We start from the raw sequence: 21859 nt of genomic DNA on the forward strand, positions 1-21859 counted from the left end.
CTCTTCTGAACTTCAGCTAATCAATTAACGTGATTTAATACACCGTCACTCCACATGGAAGCCAGCGTGGCTCGGTGTTCTCCTAATTTATACTGTATCGACCGCTTCACACACATGCAGAGAGACAAGGGGAGAGAGAGAGAAGAAGTGGTGGCAGGCAGATTGTGTTGAATGGTTGCGGGTAAATCTGGATCTCAAGGGGAAATTAAATGATTGTTGTATTTTTTACAGTTTCACATTGCTAAAGTTTAAAGGGCTGGAAAGAAAGAGGCGGAGAGCAAGCGAGGCCTAGAGAGACTGACTCAGAGGGTCCTCTCCTGTGAGCCTTCATCTAGCTTTTGGCATAGAAAGTGAGCCTGCATATTACTCAGTCTATCACAACACAGCAGGAGAATGGGAGGAGAATTAATACACTTGGCTTTCATGCCAGTGTGCTCTCTCTGCGCCTTTCTTCTCTCCCACCCTCCTGCTCTCGCTTTCTCTTCAAGCTCCACTGGACAAAACCACTTTGTGTGCTAATAAAATTAACTTGTATATTGCTTAGATTTTTATTTCTAGCCGATAACAACCAGGCTGAGCAAAACAAGTGAAAAGAAAAAAGAGAAAACTCCTTGAATCTAGAGATTGTATTCAATTTTCCGTTCATTTGAAAACACGCCTGGTGCCGGCGGCAGCTCGATCTTCAGAGTGCTGCTGAGGCTCAGGGGCAAACATTTTTGTCTATGTGCATTTCAATGACATGAACAGTATCTAGCCTGCCATACCCTCAGCAACCATCTACTTGCATCCCATAAATCTGAATGACATTAACATTTAAAAAGCCCAACTCCCGCCTGTGGATGGGCCTCTCAGATAGACAGGTCTCCATTTTATGTATCCACATGGCGGGCAGAGTAGACAGGCACTGCCACAGACAGGCATAAATCTGTGCAGGTTAGACCCGTTGAACCGCCTTGGCCAGGCAGGTTAAGTGAATATCACCCTCTGCCTCGTGAAAAAGCTCCGGACCTATTTCCCACTCCCATTAAATATGCGTTTCATTTCTGCCTTATTTGGATGGAAAGTCATTTTACCCTCTTTTTCATAGAAGGTCATAAAATATATAGTGTTTTTTTTTTTAACGCTCTGCATAACATTTGCATTTTCTATTGTATAAATGTGATCGTGGCGACACAGGGCTGAATAAAACATTAATGGCAAAAGCCATTTCTTCTGACATTTGGTCTCCTATCTATCATCAGTTTTCTATATGCAGCCGGGAGAACAAACGCTGGTCAAATGTTTAAATGTGGCCTCTCCACATAAGATTCAAACACTGCTTTCACATTAACACCCGGCGGCTAGTAGATGGAAAATGCTTTTTTTTTTTGCGCAGATAAGAGAAAAGTCAAATGGAAATGACTCGCAGGGCTGTGGCAGTGGGGAGCGTGCTGATGGGCCTGGGAAATTGAAGCATGTCAGTAAAATTAGAAAAAGGCAGCCCTGCCTCAACTGGCAGACATGTAAATGTGGCAGAGCCCCTCAGACGAGTCCATTATGGACCGTCCCACGCAGCCTTTTCTCATCAGAAATCCCATCAGTATATTAAAAGGTATAGCCTTGGCACTGATAAATTAATTCTTTTTTTTTCCTGACGGATTTGAATCGTTTCTGAACTCCGTGATGGGCAGCAATTCAATATTATCATTCATCTTCCTTCAGCTGAAAACTATCCTACAGAAAAATGAAAAAGATTTATTGTAATACAATTGTGTTTTCTAAATCAATGATATTAACAATAATATTACATGATAAGATGTGAAAAAATAGAGAACAATATTAGAAAATATCAGTTTTATCATATTGAGAAAGGGGCATGGATGAAAGAAACAGGATTGAAACATTTGTTCTTGTCTTATAAACACTACTTTACAATGTAACACACCAGTATTCTTTGTGTTTTTATTTAAGTTATCTTGTATATAAGTTTAACTCCAAAACTCTCTGCAGCCTTTTCGAGGAAAAAACTAATTAGTTTTTTTGTTTTATCAGAAAAAGGTTGCATGAAGTAAAATTCATTACAAAGGTAATTAAATGTCCTCATAGAAGAAAATAATGGACAAGGAGCAGATGAAAAACACCTGATGAGAAGGAGAGATATTTTATATATCCAATATCACACTTATACCATGGTTGCTCAGCAAAGGAATAAAAAAGGCAGCATTTAAATCGCCATCCATTTCAAGTTGGTGTGTAGTGGGTTTAAGCCACGATTAAATTGATTTATCCAGTAAGTTATCTATCATGGAAACATTCCAATAAAGTAATGCCAAAGATAGACAGTTATCCAATTGTACTTTAGTACTTAAGTACTTTACTTCTGTAATTAGCACTTTAATGTTATTTAAAGCTCTCTTTGTTAAGGAAGAAGTCAGGTGTCTTAATGCACTGAGAACTGCGCTCCACTTGTAGGGCTCATAGTACTGAAGGACAGTAGTTAACCGTGAATAAAACTGAAAGACTAAAGAAAACTGAAGCTTTGAAATGTTGTCACAGAGAATTAATGGAGAATGAGAGCTGGACACCATGAATGAGAGCTGTACCATTATAAACGTCAAGGGCACAAATACTGGTCTCTGAGAGAGCAAATTTGAGCTCTATTATAATGTCCAGATTGTGCACAGTGTTCTTACGTTCAAAGCTGTTTTTATTCATTCTGTGCATATGTGATGCACATGTGGACTACAGTTATAAATGTGCTTTGGATATGATGCGTCATTAACTATGATGGAATCATGACACCAACCCGTCCGAAAAATGTTTGGAAGTAGTTTAGAGTCGGGACCATAAATGTAACAAGATAACCCGTTCTTATTCCCAACTCGTCACATACGGACACTTGGTCAGGACCCCTTGGTGTCACTTTTTATCACCTTTATACTTCGGCTTCGTCTATAAACTTCTTCACCATACCTTTGGAGCACTTGCTCTGAGCTTCTAATATTGCCGGAAAAGGTTTACATTGCAGTCACTTGAAAGCCTGGTGTGTCTTATACAGACGCTATAGGGTGCCTTGTGCGTCTGTATCCCACGTCAAGAGCTGTGACAAAACGTCGGTATTTGAGCCCATGGGAATGAGACCGGGCTGAACAGGACTACAAGTCTACAGACACGGGAGCCACTTTGTGAGGCTGTAATGCTCATTATTTACTTTTTTTAATTGTTGTATGAATACACTAAAGTACTGGACATATCATATTTTGACCTGATGATGGCTCTACAGTATATGAAGAGTCAGGGGATCACCAAAGTTCACAAAGACCATGAACATCTGCACCACATTGCATAATAATCCATTCAACAGCTGTCTAGACATTTTGCATTGAACCACAAATGTGAACCTCATGGAGGGAAAGTCAGAGGGATCAATAAGGTCATTGTGATTTATTCTTTGGGAAACATGAATCGCTGTAGCAAAATTTGTGCCAATTCATCAAAAGGATTGAGATTTTTCACAAGATAAGTGAAGACCTTGAAATGCTAGTTCCGCTACATTAAAGGTCAGCAAGTCATCAGGATTCATCATGTGGGAACCACATTTCATAGCAGTGCAGTCAAGACATTACACCAAACCCCAATGTGTCAACCTCCTTGTGTCACTAGAGGAAAAGTCCAGGGACTCATCAAAGCCAGTAGGCTTTGTCCTCTGGGGATCATGAATTTCTGTACAAAATGTCATGGCAACCCATCATGTCATTGAGATACTTCAGTATGACCAACAAATGACAGACTGATATTATCGTCTCTACAATCTCTGATAAAAGTAATGCAGTTTGCTGACTTTGTAAAATGCAATCTCATTAGCAGTTAGGGTTCCATGCGAAGAAATCTGAAATCAAAAGCTGAAAAGGCATTTGAAAGATCTGAAAACTAGTAAGTAACCCTGTAAGAGTATGCAGACAAGTCAGAGGTTAGAATTTCCCCAGTTGAAATGTCCAACTTCTGACCTCAAAGTTTTCCTGAAGCACAAAGACAAACGTAAACAAAAGACATGGCTGACCATGACAAACTGATGTTTCTTTGGCAAGTGTACACAAGATGGAACTCTCACCAGTGCAACATTTCACATTTGTTTTGGCATTTTTGAATGCTTTCCCAAAAAACCTTTGGGCAGAGAATATAACTTTCAGAGATTGTTTACCGTAACCAGCTTTCTTATAACATTGGCAACATATTGTGTCATCAATTTACATGCAGAAAAGGTTTTACTATATGATAGTATTATTTACAGGCAATTATAGTTTATGTTGACTTTTAGTTGATGGTTTACCGTTTACAATGTGCACTTCCATTGTTGTGTGACATCAGACAACTGATTCTTCGTGAAGTCGGGGAAGATGGATTTTTAGGAACTTGGAGTTTGAGTGGCGTGTCTATGTACCTTTTCTAGTACGAGGTTGGAAGAGTGGCATTAGTATGACAAGTTAATTTGTACTTTCAATTCAGGAAACCTAATTTTGAATTGAATCTCTGTTATTGTTTCACAACATGAGAAAGAAACATTTAAAAAAGACTCCAAGATCAACATGATGAGTTCGAGTAAGTATGTTCATTTGAGCAAATATGGTAGATTTCAACACTTGTGAGACAAAATGTCCCATACTTCATAATATTATTAATAATTTAGTGAATTGATAATCAAGGAGTTAAACCCTGATGATCAGGATGCTGTTTTTATATCCAGTCATCCCAGTTGCAGTTTATTTTCCCAGTTTGGGAACTGTGCTTCCCCATTTCAGGTTGTGTGAAGGACTCCCACAGGTACTCATTAGTATTGTTTACTTGTGAACCCAAAGGGGCCGTGTTGTCTTCTAATCATATATTTTACAACACCTTCTACACTATGGGACCGTTTTCCCACACATCTGTGATGATCTGAAGAAATTAAATATTCCAAGGTCAACATTTACTCTGAATTAATGTACAGTGTTTCAGTATGGGAACTTGTACGTTAGTCGATGCTCAAATAAACAGTAAGCTCAAATCTGCGGTATTCAGCCCCGATAATTTCAAAAGGTCCAATTTAAAAACGCATCTATTGTATCAGGATTTCACCGTTAGTGTCCATCAGACAATCAATTTGTTTCAGCATGTGTGCTGGTTTTACAAACGAGACATTGTATGCTCAGTTCAAGGTGCAGCAACCACAATATTGAATACAGCATAAGATTTCATGGGAGAAAATCAATAACCTTCTTATTATGCCATGTCATGAAGCCCCAGAGCCTGAAGTAAACCTACCACAGTAAAACCTTTCTTCAGGCCAACAGAAGACACTGAGGGTAAACAGTCAATTAAGGAGCCTGGGTGGATGTTTCTGTTCTCAGTGTCTCAGATGTTCAAGGGCTTGTTATCTGATTTGAGAACTCAAAATATATACACACCTAATTTTCGAAACAAACAGAATGTGCAATTCATGCTAGTTGAAGATGTTTTAACCAGTTTTTTTTACCACTTTCTATTATGGCACTCTTTATAAATGGGTTGTAACAAATTGCTTCATAAATGGTTAAAGGGCCTACGAAATGATAAACATGAATTTCTACTGATGATAGTAAATGCTATTTGTGTTGTAAAATGATGTGTTATTTATGACACAATGATCGCAGTATTTAATAAATCACGATTTAATATGTCGACCACCGATATTTACATTGCCGCTACCGGAAACACCCGATGCCACAAGTAGAACACAGTCCACCAGTTGAATACACAGACAGCACGGCAGACGTGGCGATGTCGGACTCTGGCTCGGATATTTCGACAGAATCGAGTGACAGTGAGTCGTCAATAGACTCGTTGCACCAAGATGTGCCAGGTTGTGAAAAATCCCTGAGGCTGTTGTTCATCCTCCTCCATTAAGACAACAAATATTCATCAACCATTATTAAAGGGGAACAAAATCTATTAAATAAAGTTATTACAGCAGATGTGTTATTATTTACAACTTATAAACCATTTGTAAAGTAGTTTGCTTATAAACCCTTTTTGGAAAATATAGGCCCAGCGCTTTATTAGTCTACAGAACAGAAAAGCGCTTAACGACACATGACAACATTCATTCATACAAACATTTCCTGAGCCCTTGATGAAAGTGTATTATAAGAAAGTGGTGTTATTATTATATAAAAAAAAAAATATATATATATATATATATATATATATATATATATATATATGTCGACGCATTTTGACTTTTACTATTAACCAAAAAACTCCCCCCTGTTTAAAAGTCTATTTAGCCCCAAGGCGCAGCTGCGTGTTAAGTGAATCTCAACATAAGTATGCAATTTCCGACAGCAAGTGAATACAGCACGGTGGTAGAGCGGGACTGCGCGAGCGCTCTCCTCCTACTCCCCACCGCCCCCTCCCTCTCGCGCCTCGCCGCGCGTGTGCCCGCCGGTGAGAGCGCGCGCACGGGAGGTGGCGGGGGGTTGTGCTCGCTCCTGCTCTCTCTGCTCTCTGACCCCAGTGGCAGCTCCGTCTCACTGCACTCCGGCTCACCCTCCGTCAGACCGAGGCTGCTCTCTCTCTCTCTCTCTCTCTCTCTCTCTCTTTCTCTCTCTTTCTCTCTCCTGTTGTCTGTCAGTGTCTCTCGCCCTCCTCCCCGGCTCTCTCCCCTTCGCTCTCTTGTCTGGTTTCTTTCCACAGGAGCCAGCCGAGGTCCCGCCGGGTCGAAGGTTCTGCCCTATCCGCCCAGACTGCCGCAACCCCCGGACTGCCGTTCACCACCTACCCGCTCTCTTGCTGCTGCCGCATGGACCCGCGTCCCTCCACCGCTGCTGTCGCCGCCGCGTAGAGGGCGACCCCGACCCGACACTCTTTCTCCGGCCAGATAAAAAAACGCACAAAAAAAACCCACACGACGAAGGTACAGCAACCTTTCCGCTTTGCTTTGAGTACAGAAGAGGGAGGGAAGGAGGGGAGAGAGTGGGAGACGGGGAAAAAAAGAAATTCCTGACACAAAGCCGTCGGTTAAAAGGTGGCTTGTCATTTACGAGGACGAGCAAGAGGTTAGCGCGGCGGTGCCGTGACACTGACCACCTTTGGGTGTTTTTTATTATTCCAGGAGCAGAGTTCAGGATTGCACGGACCTCCTTTCTTTTTGTGTACATTTCTGCAAGCGGTTAACAGCAAGGGGCGCATAGCACACATCGTGTACATGCATGGTATCATAAAGGGTCAATTTATTCGCCTTTTACCCTCTCTGCTTCCCGGAGTGATTTCTTCTCGTGAAGTTAGCAATATGGTGTGCATCGAGGGGGCTCTCTATATTCAAAGACAGCACTGACCATGTGAGTGTGTGTGCACCGCCGTTATAGAAAAGAAGCTCAGTGCGAAGCTACAACCTGCATAATAAAAAAAAATCCACTGGCAGGGCAGGTTTAGCAGGCTAAGCTACAGAGCTAGTTGCTGCTACTGTAGCCACAAGGTAGAGACAGACAGGCGAGTTCTTCACACACACGCACACGCATACACACACGCGCACACATACACCGACTGCACACGGCGAAGAGACCGTGAAGCATGCTGCACACAAATCGGCCTGCACTTGCAAAAAAGAGCAAATTTTCCGAGAAGCAGGTCTTCACGTCTTATATTTTGAATTGGGAGAAATGACTGCTGGGGTGAAGTGTGAGCAAGGCGTCTGACTGACAGGGAAGCTTTCATTAAAGTGATTTCTTTTTTAAGGCCCAAGAAAATCTGCAACTTGTTTTTTGTGCAGCAGCATGGATTAAATGGAGTTGGAATAATATCCATATAACTTTGCAATATAAATAATTATTTTTTACTTGCAGTAATTGAGTTTAGCCACCCTTTTGTTCTAGGCTGGCATACATCTTTTTGACTTAAAATCATAGCACATAACGGAAGTAGCATCCAGAAAACTGACCCAGAAAACATAAATCAATGCTTTTGTGAAAATAGGACTGTTTATTTAGTTTCCATTGTGTGCTTGTTTGCTTTAATATATTCACCACTGGAGGTCACCGCTTTTTTAAAATCATTTTTACTCGCCACTGCATCACAGGATTTAACCATCAAATGAACTCCGGAGCTGCTGATTACCTCTCTAAAAAATACGTTTTTAAATTGAGGGCAATATTTTTCTTGTCCCTTTTCTTGTGCTCGGGCTGCATCAGGACGTCTGGTATAAAAAGCCTGTCAAGCCCACAGTCGCCACTTTACTGTCAGTTAGGGAGGTCAGGCAGGAGGGAAGCTCAGGGTTGCAAGGAGACACACGGCGAAGCCCGGTGAGTGAGCGCTGAACATGCAAACATCACACTTGTTGTGCAGCGTTTAAGCTGCTTTTCCTTCCCGAATTTAATCTGTGAAAGTGTGTTTTCACCTAATTTAGTCTTTATTGTACGGCTATGCAAAGACATCAGAGCAGCTCAGCTGGCAGATAAATTGTTCCTGGTTTATTCCAGAATTAAAGCACCAGGCCTGAAATAACAAAAGCAGAACTTTTATTTTTGCATGTTTTGGGGGTAATTTTCAGACCTTTTTTGTGCATGCATTGTGAAGGATGTCTTTCTTTATTGAGGGCTTTGCATCACATTTGATCACCAGCAGAGAATTATACTTGCAGCCTTTTTGTTGTTGCTTGGTTTAATTTCAACAAGCTAATGCCTTAGAGGCCATGCCTGCAGTCATTTTTACATTTGAATATATTAGTTTGTATTAAAACAAGCTAGGTTATGAGCAGCAGAGCAGCAATTAAAAACCTGCCTTCCAGATTGTAAATTGTCGCCCTAACAGTCCAGTGTTTAGTTTTTGAAAGAATTTCTATTCACGTAAAGAAATGCAATATTGTTTGAAATGGTAGAATTAATCTGCTAATTATGTTTAAGTTGCCTCGCTGCATTTTTCTTATTATGATTTCATAAAGAATGGTTTGATGAGCTGTTTCAGGAATCTATTTCTTCCTAAATCAAATTGTGACACCGCAAAAAAACAATTACGTTTCTGGTTTTGCTCTTTGAAACCAAACAAGTAATCGCAGCATGAAGTATTGATTGTGATTGGAAATTATCCCCTCCTTACTTGATGTGTGTTCTGTTTGTGCTCAGTAATTTAAGCTCTTCAAGTCACCTGTTTTTTGCTTGTGCATTTTATTTGTATATGTCATATATTCACAGAGGTTTTTCAGTTTCTTCTTATGTGAAAGACAGAAGTGGGTGAATGCTTTTCTTGTTGTGTTTCAAGCAGCTGATGTGTGTCTTTGCTCCTGTCGGTGCAGACTGCAGCGTGTCGTGGTCCAGTCGGTCTGCTTGGTCTGCTGCTGGGAGACTTCCTGGGCTTCTTGAGCAGCTCTGAAGGATGACCGCTGCACGGCTCGCTGCTGAATCCCGGTGAACGAACGGCGTCTCATGTCCAAACGGCGGAAGGATGGCTCATGGCAAAGTGACCATCGCGGTGGACGAGTACAGCTCCAACCCCACACAGGCCTTCACACACTACAACATCAACCAGAGCCGCTTCCAACCTCCACATGTCCACATGTAAGTGTCACTCTCACGCTCGCACACACACACACTGTGGATCACCTTCCATGTAAACTAAAATCAGTATTTATCTGCCAAAACAAATTCAGATAAATGGACTAATGTAAGACCTGTAACTTTTAAACATGCACTCATCCAGGTCTTTTATTTCACATTTTATGTGGCTGGTTTTGTATGACGTGTTAAACAAATCTGCAGAAGATGTAATAATCCAGACTGTGGAGAAAAAAAGCAAACATTTAGACATTTTGAGTTTGCAACAGGAAGCCAATCAGGAGCCTGTTTGATGCAGAGTCTTTGTTTATACTTTGATTTAATTGGCTCAAGCGCAGAGTGTACGGTGGCCATTGAGGACAAGCTTTGAGAACAGACAGAGACCACAGACTGTACTCTGTAACATTTGAAGAAATGAGATATTTCTGGTTTAAAATGTTTGCATTGTGTGTGGCAGGTGAACCCGTATTGTTTGAAACGCAGAAGTCACGTTTTAAAAACATGCAGCATTTACTCGAATACAATCACACTGAAAACTAAATGCTTTCCACGGTTCCGATTTGAGTTAAAGCATTTCTGTCGTGCGTTGCGGACAGCTCGCCGCTGTTCCCTATGAGACTGTTATCATTTGTGCCATGTTGTCATTGTGGTGCATGAGCGCTTTGTCCGCATTAGGGCGCTCTTTTTATTTATTTATCAGACCAGTTACTTAGTGTGGCTCTTGTCTGATGTGGTTATGCTCTGCCTCTCATTAGTGGGTCAGAGTGCTGTGACCCGTCAGCCCTCGCCACGCACACACTCATCAGAGCACTGTGGGTTTTATCTTTGGACAGATATTAACGAACAGCTTAATGTTTGCATGCTTTGTGTCTTCTCCCAGTTACAGCAGTTTGGAGCTTTTATAAAATATTTGTAAGTGATTGTTAGTTTTGGTTACATACACGGTGTGTGCTTGAGATATGATGTGTAAAAAGTAAAGCTGCAGCAGGGACAGGAAGTGATTGAAGGAGAGAGCACCAGAGCGCTGCCTGACTGCTGTTTTCATTGTCACTTTACTTTATGCTTTGTTGGGTTTTGGTTTGATTTTGGCTGTTTTTAGATGCATAATTGAGAAAAGCCGACACATTCCTTTTTTTCCCTCTTTTGTTTTTACATTCAATGGTGCCACATATAAAATGAGCAATGTAAAATGCCACAGATTGTCGAGTCAGGTTAAAAAAGACAGACTAATGAAAGACTATTTCAAGTTTAATATTATTTATTATTTGCTTACATTGTTCCAGAAAACAGCAGCAGGTTAAATTGATGTTTTTGCCCCTGAACTGCGAAATATAAAATGATGCATCTCTTGGTGCATAATTATGGCAATATCTGAATGTCATAAGAGTGATCTTGTTTAATTGATTACATTTAATAGCCATCACTTATGAGATAGTTGATGAGTCCTGGCCAGCGGGCAACGTGTGCTCAGATCATTGTGTAACCTTGGGGTGAAAGGGAATTGGCGTCTGCAGCGAGGGAAACCAATGGCGGCCAGTGGTTTCCACTCAGAACAGCTTTGAATGTTGCATGATGTGCGAGACACGACGCTCATGCAGATTTATAAACATCTTAAAGGAGACTCTTTTAGACAAACGTCAGAAAGTTCACAGCTAGAAGCAGATTTGGTCAGCAGTGTAAGATCTGTGCAGACTGAAGAACTCAAGTCATCTCACTCTCTCGCTTTAGGGAGCAACAACATCTGGAAAACAAACTTCTTTTGTTTACCTCAAACACTCAGATTCCCACAATTCTGTCTGGATAATCATGTTCATGTAAACCGTATTATTTTGGGGAGATGGTCAAATTATGGAATCATGTAAACAGCTCACTGGGGCTCTTACCTTCCTCCCGGTGTTGGCAGTGTTCACATGATTGTGCCACTGTGTTGTTTTGGGATTCCTCAGCTGTGAGCAGGGCTGCCAGCACAGTGAGTGTCGGTGCCTCGAATGTGGAAAAGGAGACGAGGTCACCTCACAGTTTGTGTTACGTCAGTCCATTTTAACGGTTAAAGGCAATAAATCAGGCCAAATTCTTGAATATGAATCGAGGTTAACACATGGCAGACAGCACAGGACTCTCCAGAACGGACTCTGGTTTGATGTTTAAAGAGGCACTTTTAATTGTTCCTTTTCAACAAGACAAATAATGGATGACGCCAACAGTATTTTCCCAGCTCTAAAGCATGACAGAATTACCTCTGCAAGGCTCCATTTTCCCTGTAATTTCTCTGCTTATTTTTGGACTTATAATTATTCTATATCTCTATGATTGACAGATTTTGTTTTCAGTTCCCTGGAAAGTCTTGGTATGGTTCATCTCAGCCTTTTATTCTGTAGTGTTGCACCAGTTACGTGACCTTTTTATAGCATAGTTTTACCTTCATAAAACATCTTAGTAGAAACATAGAGAAACAAGCACAGTGGGAAAAGAATGGATCTGCTTTTATATAAATAATGAAACTGTTTAAGTTTCTAAAAGTGGATCATCATTTGTCATCTAGAGATGGCTTAGTTTTATTCGAGACGGCGACAAACAAGAGAAAATTGTGCATGATGATGTAAAAAAGAAAAGTAGCTTTATATTAGATGTATTCAGCAAAAGGATGAGAGTCAGACAGCAGCAGGGAAAACACGATCTTCCAGCTTCTGCTGTGTGAGAAACACGGCAGTAACAATGACACAGTGACTGTATTTAAGGTGCATAATGGAGTTAAAATTCCTGAAACTTGGAAGAAATAATCGCACCGTTTATCTAAATAATCACTATAATCATTTTTTTTGCCCATATTTTGCAACCCTGCTGTTTTTTCCACTTTAACTGTGGTAGTCTTTGGAGGTGAAGCCCCTGTAGGAAAGGGATGTGTTGAAGCCGTGGGGCCTCTCAGCAGATATGTGTTTGGATAAATACATTAGGCTGTTTCCTGGCTTCCACAGAGCCTGCAGTGTTTTACCCTGCCATTCTTAAACTGAGACTGGGAACCCCGGATCACACACACACCCACACCCACACACACACACACACACACTCCTATAAGCCCATCCCCCCGCTATGTTTAAGTGCTTATAGAATACGCGCTCTGTTCTGGGAAAGTAAAGGCTTGTTTAGATTTGAGAGATAATGATCCGACTTGCTTGGGGGTTCTCGTTCACTGCATCCACAGTATTTGGATATAAATAAAAGTTGTTGCTTCTCTGTCTGAGAGAGAGAGATCAAGTGAGGGGGTTGCCCGCCATTTGAAATACAACCCCTGCTCTAATGTCCCTGTCTCCCCCCAGACAGAATATTTAGATTTCTGTGATGGAGTACAGCAGCATCTTTTGTGTGGTGTGGAAGGTATCGCTCTCTGAACCGCATATGAAAACATGCACGTAAAGCATGTACACACTCAGACTGACAGACACACGCACACAGTTGCAGTTACAGACTAATATTCAGGAACGTGACCCTGGAGTCAAAGTGGGCTTTCTTCGGAGCATGGGACGTCTCTCTATGTCTGTAAGTGAGCGACAGACTCAGCCTGTTTGTGTTTTTTGTTTTTTTCCTCAGCCCCCTCATCGTCGTCTTGTGAAATGAAATGCTCAGCAACTTGGAACATATGCTTCGAGTTGGGACACTAATGGCTTTAAATCCAATTTGAGCAGGATCTCGGCCAGACTGCGGGAAGGCCCGATACACAGACAGACAAACTGACAGTCAATTGAAACAAAAAAAAAAAGCCCCCAGATCTCCAGTCTAGAGTCTTTTTTTAAAAAGATTTCTGTGAGCCATTAAATGGTCTGAAAAGAGAGTCTTGAATTTAAGGACTAAAGAAGTCTTAACTTGTCTCCTGTTATTGGACTCCAGTCAAAGGTTAGCAGCAAATCATATCGTCAATATTTAGAATTAACAGTTGAACTTAACAGCTCTTAAGATTTAATTTTCTTGTAATGATTTCTAAGAATTTCCCATTAGAATTAAATCTTCGTTGTGCTGCAACTCTTGATTAATTTTTTTGATTTGATTTTTTCAAATGATCATTTGAAATAAGCCAATCCTAATTTATCACAGCCTTAGGTGTAATCTTCAAACTCAAAGATATTACATTTACAATGAAAACAGAGAAAAGCAGCAAATCCTCACATTTGAGAAGCTGAAAAGGGCAAATGTTTTGCATATTTGCTTGATAAATGACAATTAATCAATCATTAAAATGATCTGATTGTCTCGGCACAAATCTGAGTAAAGATGGAAAAAATATTTTGCAATTCAGAGAACTGCTAAAGGCCTGTCACACATGTCCGCATACGAAAATAAGTAAGTGATAAGCTATCAATGTTTGACTGCGTATAATAATTAGTTATGTATTCGTTATGTATACGTCAGCTACAACACCGCTGTGGAAAAGTTGGACGTATTTAGACTCTGACACATTTTGAGCTACTTTTCATATACGCTGACATGTTTCTGCCACACGGAACTGTGTGACAGGGCCGTATGTCTGGCGTGTTCGGCGTATCGTCTGCGTCCTTCAAACGATCACAACTTACCCTTAATTTATATCAACCTATTGCCGATATTTCATATACGCCGGCATAAGTTTCTGTCGGATATGTGTGCCTTTAAATGAAATTGCGTTCAGTGTGTAGGAGAACTTGGGCGCAGTAGTCTCCTAACAGAAATAATTGGCTGCAGGGAGGGGGATGAAAGTGATCCAAACCCCAAATAAAAGTTAATCATGTGCACCGCATTTGATTGTGCAGAAATGATGTTGTTTGTGGTCGATCTTGATCGCACATGTCTTGGCATTTCTCTCCATGACTTTACTGCATTACGCCATTAACACCTTTAGAGTGTTAATTTCTGTAATTCCCACCGGACGTACGCTCCATACAAGCCAACAAAACTGTGCCAGTGGTGCAAGCTGACTTCCCCCGTGCTGCCAGGGTCAGTGTTGATGCAACAACACCATTTAACTTGTCTCAACATGCATGAGGATGTGAACAGTTGCATTGCTAAATATGTATCAAAGAACACTTTTTCTTTTCAGTAATCTGTAAACCCTGTTTATAGTGTTTTTGGGATCATGGATTTGATGCGGAGTTAAGAGCTGTGGGAGCGTCATTGAAACGATTGTCTTTTTTTCGGTCCTTCTCTTAGTTTCTCAGTCTGCATGCTTTTGCCAAAGGCTTTGTTTTAGTTTTTCAGGTTTTAAATTGGTCTTAAATTCAAAGTTTGGTCAACAATGTGTTTAAAAACAGTCGATTCTTCTTTGTAAAACTACAGCTTTATTTTTCAATACCGGTGCTGATGCAATGCCTCAGTTTAGGTCCCAACGCCTCCTTCATAGAACACCGTACTTTGAAGATTATAGAAATGTTTTTCCCAACAAAATAAGCCACATTTCTCAAATGCATCTATGCTTAGTTTTGTCTTAACACAAAGCAACTGCATAATAACTTTGCCTAGATAAAATGCGATAGGATTGGCAAAATTGTTTTCTAAAATAATAAATGAATAACACTGGGAAGCTTTCACTAGTTGACAGTTTTACTCTCTACACACATTTTGGTTGGTATGAAACAATTTGTGTGGACAGGACCCGTCCTGAAGAGGAGTCTGATTCAAGAGGAATTATGTTTAGGAAGGATTGATTACATTGACCCTGTAATGTGTAATGTATGTGTAATAATAATAATAATAATAATAATAATAATAATAATAATAATAATAATAATATCAAAACACACATGTTGCGGAGTACAGAGACATTTCTACTCTTATTCATTTCTATATCAGGCCACCTCGGATTTGTAGTCTGTTTAACTCGTGTTTGGTTAGTTCTTCACTAGGGGGACTGAACTGGTAGCGTTGCACAAAGCAGAAGTACTCTTGTTGTTGTTTCCCAATGTAGAGCGACCAGAGTATTTTCCATGGCACATTCGCATCAGTTGTAAACCCAGTGGAGATGCTGCATTCGTTTTCCTTTTTTTAAGACGGTTATTTGCTCTATATAAAACATCATTCATTCAAGACACCTGAGCTCAATGCATTCATTTTTAATCCTGGGAAATGGAAATTCTTTTAACCCCCTCACAAATGTGGGAAATAAAATTCCACATTTAACAAACGCCTTCTCCTCCAGATGCCTTGTTAATTATTCCCGCCCTCTGAATAATTGAGGAGCTCGTAAGTATGAATCATTTAATGACGCCGCCGCCTGCATCCATGCACGTGGATATTCTGACACAAGCTGGTGAGGAAACGGCACCAGAAGAACACTGCCTTCACACATTCATTTTAACACCGTGCTGGTTTTTATTAATGAACTCCTTGAGAAATGTTTTTATGAGTCTTATTTCCTTTTCTTAGTAGAGTGGAAGAGTGCTGTAAATGTGGTGGAGAAAATTATGATTTTTATAGGATGTGATTCTGCACAGCGAAGGGAGCAGCCCCAGCTTCACGGCTGATGCTGTTATATGTGCACACAATGAAATCTTTTCTTGCACTCTCCCCTGACGAGTTGTGTATTGGAAGGAGGGAGGATGCTCAGCATGTTGAAGGAGGAAGCCGGTCCAGGTGCTCGAATTCTAATTACTCAGGACGTTTCCAACTCTGTGCTGGTAATAGGTGGCTTTACAACATAAAATGGACTGTCCGAGAAGGGCTCCTGCGTCTTGGACCATGTTGTGGATAAACGAGTTAGATCTTGTTTACTTGAGGAGCAGCTTTGAAGATGAAAATATTCAGATAATTCAGAGAATTCTGGAAAAATGTATGACTTTCAAACGGAACATTTCATAACTCTCTGTGTTTAAAGTTCCTCCTTTTCAAGTGGATCAGTGTTGATGCTTCATGTTTTGCTGGCTGACTTTATTGTGGTGACGCGGTCGTTTCCACACGTTTCACTTATGTTCTCATTTTGCTAAATATTGTGATCACAACTATAAATAACTAATTTGTCTTATTTTCGAGAAACATAACCATTAAGCCAAAAACCTTTTGTTTGTAGTGTTTTCACTGTTACTGTAATTGTTACAATGCAGTTATTTTATCAGTGTGTGGTGCCGCTACAACCTGAAGGCAAAACTCCTTCCATGGTCTGTTCTTGTTTGTGGTCGTCTGGTAAAAAGTGTCTCCAGATGATGATTCACTTTTAGGAACTGAAACATGTTGAGGATATTGTTCTCTAAACTTTTGTCTGTGGTACTTGTGCTCAGATTTTCCTCAGATGCATTATGTGAGGTTGGTTTGGGTCACATGGTTCTGATTGGTCATTTGTAATGGAAACACTTGTTCTTCATTGAGACAAAACAACCAAGATATTCAGCTTTTGAGCCGGGATCCAGGCAATGTCAGCTCCTGCTCCAGTGGCAGAATCCCCTCCATGGATTCGGATGATAGAAGAGCTATGTTGGTTGTTGAAGGTCTACTTACAGAAATAAAAACTCTTAAATCAGTTGAAGGAAGTTAACCTAGCAACCGCTATCGTATGGACTGAAATATACGTTGGGTCGCATAAGTCAGACCCCGCCTTTCCCAAACAGAAAACTGCTAACATGAACAGCATGTCAGACTGAATAATGAGATGAAAACCAAATTCAGGCTATTGATGAATCACAATGGGACTTTTCATGAATTGAACATTCCTCTGTGTATGAATGAATTTCTGATTATTATTTAAAGGCGAGAGTTTCCAATTAATATTGCAGCCCCATGTTTACTTCTCACCTCGCCATCCATTGTTCTATTTTTCCTCCCAAACAGTTTGTGGAGGAGCAGCATTCAGGCTTCAGGTCTCCTGACAACAAAGAGCCAATCCTATTTTGTGGCCTTTTGTTTCTGTCAGCCTGCTGCTGCTCGCCGGCAGGAGTGGAGGGGCTTTTGTAACTGGAGAACCCTTGATTAAGTTCCCTCTCCACCCCTGACCTGCTGCTGGAGCCCGGCGGGATGGTGCTGATGGTAGAGTTGACAATGGTGGTGGGGGGGGGGTTTAAGTGACAGTTGACATAGGACAGGTTTGCGGTTTTTGAGATTGAAGCCCTTTTGATGTCTTTGAGATGTTGGCCTCGGAGCCTGGCATCGCAGGGCACGATCTCCTGATGAAGTCATTTCCCCTTTTGAAATGAAATGGAGGCAAAGCTGCTACTTCTCAACGTGACAAGTCTTCCATTTATGCAGTTTAGTTTGTGTTTAGTTTCCCTTTACCGGTAATCAGTGAGTAGTCTTTTTGTATTTCTCACAGCTCACTTCATGGAAGCTAAGAGACTTGACTTTCTTTACTGTAAGGTGTTCAGAAATCGACGAATGCATCCTACCTTCAGAAATGGAGATGCGTCATTAAATGTGTCCTGTGAATGATCAGGGAGACAGAACAGTGTTCATGTTGTTGTTGGGATAGGATCTCTGCCATTTTCTGTTTTAACAGAAGCAGCAAGTTAATGCTTTAATTGCGTTCTAACATGAATCATGTTTGTTTTGCGCAGCGACGTGTTACTGTCAGGTGTATGCAGCATCTAGCTCTACACAAGTGGTGCTATGCGGGTGTTTGTGCTTCTTACACATAAGCAATTTACTCTTCCTTATAACTAACGATCATTGTTAGTTAAGGTCTCTGTGTAATCTTACCTTTCTGTCATTTGACAAAAGAAGACTCAAATGTTGTTGAAACACAGCAGCTGTACAGCTTCTGACTGAAAGAATGAGGAAAGCCAGACATTAGTTGCTGGGTGACATACTTGCACATTTTTCAGTACATTTTTACCAAAGACAGTATTGAGGTTCCAATGCTACCTTACCAAACCTGTCCGCTGAAGGGTCGGAAAGTGATAATCTTTGCTTGACACAGTAAAGTGAAGGTGGCATTTTTTTAACCCATACTCTGTGCTGTGAGCGGTGTTGTCTGTCCAAACTACTCCACTAGTTTATTCTCCCATCAGTGTGCTGGTTGGTGTTTGGCCCCGGGGGCCACGTCGTGCCCGTCTCCTCAGCCTTCCTCCCATCAGCCCTGCAGCCAGGCGGACTGTCAGCAGCACAATTAAGGGCTGTGCCGTAATGAAAGGGGCATTAGCAGAAGCAATTTATTTCCCAGTGCAGTGCCGGAAGGTTTCTTTGGAGCTGATATTCCAACGCTGGCTTTGTGTGCTATACTTGGCCTTTATGGGAGGGATGAGGAGGACGCACCCTGCCTGAACAAATGGAGTAAAGGGGGAGACAGAGGGGGGGCCATAAGGCAAAGGGCCATCATTCACCATTCTTTAAAATCAAATCTCATTTGAATATTTTTCTTACAGCAGTGCACTCGTGCTCATGTTTTCCCTCCCATGTGAATTTCCATGATTCTGCATCTACATTCTGTTTGTGCGTTTGCCCATTTTTTCCTGTTGGGTTTTCTTGTTTGCTTGTTTCTCTCTCCCACCTTTGCCTCTTTCTCCATTCCCTTGAGTACACCCCCCCACCCCCACCACAAACACCACCACCAACACCACCACCAGCCCCCTCTGTTATTTCTGTGTTCATTTTGTTCCTCTGAAGTTTATTGAATTAGCGCAGACAGCTGAAATGCAGAAGATAAGAGAGGCGCTGTCTCTGCTCCTCTCAGAGAAATGGTATTGCACAGTATTATATGTGTGTGTGTGTGTGGGGGTGGGGGTGGTGGTGGGAGGGGAACTGATGCAGAGGTTATAGACAGAAGAAATGGGGAGCATTGTGTTTTGATGTTTCTCCAGACGGTGCTGGCTCAGGGAAAGAGAAGTGACTATTTGGTCTCAAGTTCAGCTGTGCTTATCTTTTAAAATTGACTAATATTATATCAAATGTTCTCTAACAGTCTTTGTTGTGAAGTTCGACTAGGAGGCGGTGAAGTAAAGAGGAGGTCCACTTACAGTCTGCTGTGACTTTAAGTGACTGAACATAGAAACTGTGTTTTGTTTAGAAACAGTCTTTCTGTCAGCACACGCTGCTCCGTTTCATGAGATGAATTTAAGTCACTAAAACCTTAAACACTCATTTATTTCCATTTTATGTCGGTTCAATTAGTTTTACTCCCAGAAAACCATTAGGGGCTGCATTACATTATTTTTGATTATTAATTGTCTTTAAAAAAATGCTAAATAAATAATCAAACCATCAAAGAACTAAAGAAAATCTGCAAATATTCACATTTAAGCAACTGCATGAAAGACTTAAACAATTGATTGAACAATTGTTGCTAAATGTTCGAAAAATAGTTAATTAAAAAGTAATTCAATCAGATGGTTTTGTCTAAAAAGCTCCCCTGACCCTGTTTCATATTGAATTGTGTCAAATAGCAAGTTGGAAGCTGTCTGATTGTGGAATTTAAATCTGTCAACAACAATGAGTTGTGATGAATCTGATTAGTCTTTGCAGTGCAGTCGGGTTGATTCGAGCTTTGTCTCTCTGATACTCTTTGAACTTGTGAGTGTACAAGTCTTCGTCCTGTCTGTCATGAAGGAACAGGTCGGCTTTAGTTAAGATAAGCAGTCAATTTCCACATTTCCCCTTTGACCTCTGGACCTCTTTTAGGTGGCTGTGTCCCCGCTGGTGGCCTTTTTTATTGATGAGAAATCATTAGCAGGACGACTCCATTCACAATGAAGGAACAGGAAGGAAAAGGAGAGGGAGGGAGGAGCTGGAGAACAATCCTTCGGCAGCAGGTGGTGGCAGGTATAAAATGGACAGAGACCCAGAGCGGACTGTGATTGACTTGTATCTCTGAGACAAGTGGGCAGCTCAGAGGTTGTTGACCCCATTGACCCTGCCATTGCTGGAGCGGGGGCTGTCAATTTTGACCAGAATAGTCAACCCAGCCTTAATATACTCTGTTACACTATAAGTATTTAAGGTTTATGGCCCCTCCTGTCCACATACTTTTGGCATTAAAACAATTAATGAACAATGTCCCTGTGAACAAAGCCAGCCTCATGAAAAAATGCTTTTTTCCAGTTTGATGCGGAAGAACTTCACTGGTCTGCACTGAGTCCTGACCTCAACCCCATCCAACACCTAAAGGATGAACTGCAATGCTGAATCCGAGTCGCCAGTTCAATTTTATTTTTATTTAATCAAAATCACCCTTACTCACTCTTAAAATGACTTAAAGTTTACTTGAAACTTAAACGTATTCCTCTTGGAAATGAATATTGACAAAAAACTTGACATGGTTGCCCCTCAGCATACCCAAACGCATCACTTCAACTTTTACAAGTTTTAACTAGAAGAGCTCAGTGGTGGTGGTACACCCTCAGAGAGGAAAGTTATATTATAGTTATATTTGGAAAGCAGTGCCGTCTCCAGCCTCACATGTCTCTGAAAATAATATTTCTGATTTCACAGTTGTAATCATTGGGAGATTACAGTTCTGCAATGATTGCTTTGGTTGTATTTGTGCATTAGAGGTATTCATGAAGTTATCTCTTGTAGTGATGGATAGCCGGGTTTGAAATGTAACTAATACCAAAATGTATGATAAGAGTTCTTTAGCGGACAGTTTTTTGGCTGCGCAGCAAACAGTCGCGGTCTGTTTTGGACGGCGTGAAGACTCTGGAGGAAGTATTGTAATCAATCACAATGATTATGTGGCGTCCTTAAAGAGCTGGACAAGTCGGAGACTGACATAGACCGTGACCTTCTTATCTGCTGCGAGTTAAGTGTCACAATTGAAGAAGCAAGCTCAGGCTGAACTTTGACCCTGGTTGCCTGTGTGTTTTTCTAAAAAGCCACGGAGCCAAGTGTGCTCAGTCGAATTGAATATCCTTCTACAGACATCAGAGAGCACTCGTCTGTCTCTCCAACCCCGATTCATACTTCTCACTGTTATTCTCTTCTATAATGACACATGTAACCAATAACTGTTTATTGGTTCAAACCAGTTTCCAGGATTTAGCTGCGTTTATGGTTTTCTGATCTGCAAACATTTTCAGAGCTCAAGCTTGTTAGTGTCATTTTAGACATTATAAATGTGTTATTTATGGAGGCTACAGGGTTGTGTATGATATTACCGCAGGCTCTAATAATAATCGCATTGAAGTGTTTAATTTAAAATTCACATGAAAGTCCTTGTTGAGTTTTCCCAGTAACATCTGAATCTGAGGCGTTATGTGATGTGAATAAACGGCAGCTTAAGATGTGAAAGGAGCAGAGAAACCTGACATTGTTTTGAGAAAAAACAGAACAAGCGAAGTGCAAAAGAACACATTGTCTTGATTTTAAGAGAGGAAAAATGTTTTAGTTCCCAAATGTGTAATATGTCTTCTGTGAAAGTTGTAATGAAGAACGCA

At 40.9% G+C, this 21859-nt stretch overlaps 1 protein-coding gene across 3 annotated transcripts in view; it reads left to right on the forward strand.

The window, feature by feature from the left end:
* The first annotated feature begins 6442 nt into the window (after nt 1–6442).
* The window catches only part of mpped2a (metallophosphoesterase domain containing 2a), a 72985-nt gene continuing 57568 nt past the window's right edge, over nt 6443–21859 (forward strand). The window contains exons 1-2 of one of the 3 annotated variants that reach the window (XM_029426618.1): nt 6443–6910; nt 9284–9545. In XM_029426618.1, the coding sequence (XP_029282478.1) occupies nt 9433–9545 (113 nt within the window). In that variant the 5' untranslated portion in view covers nt 6443–6910; nt 9284–9432. Of the gene's footprint in view, nt 6911–7923; nt 8295–9252; nt 9546–21859 lie in introns of those variants that run through there. The other 2 variants (XM_029426632.1, XM_029426624.1) reach the window with 2 other exon arrangements.

The sequence above is a fragment of the Cottoperca gobio genome, chromosome 3, assembly GCF_900634415.1.
Source record: "Cottoperca gobio chromosome 3, fCotGob3.1, whole genome shotgun sequence".
NCBI classification, from domain to species: Eukaryota; Metazoa; Chordata; class Actinopteri; order Perciformes; family Bovichtidae; genus Cottoperca; species Cottoperca gobio.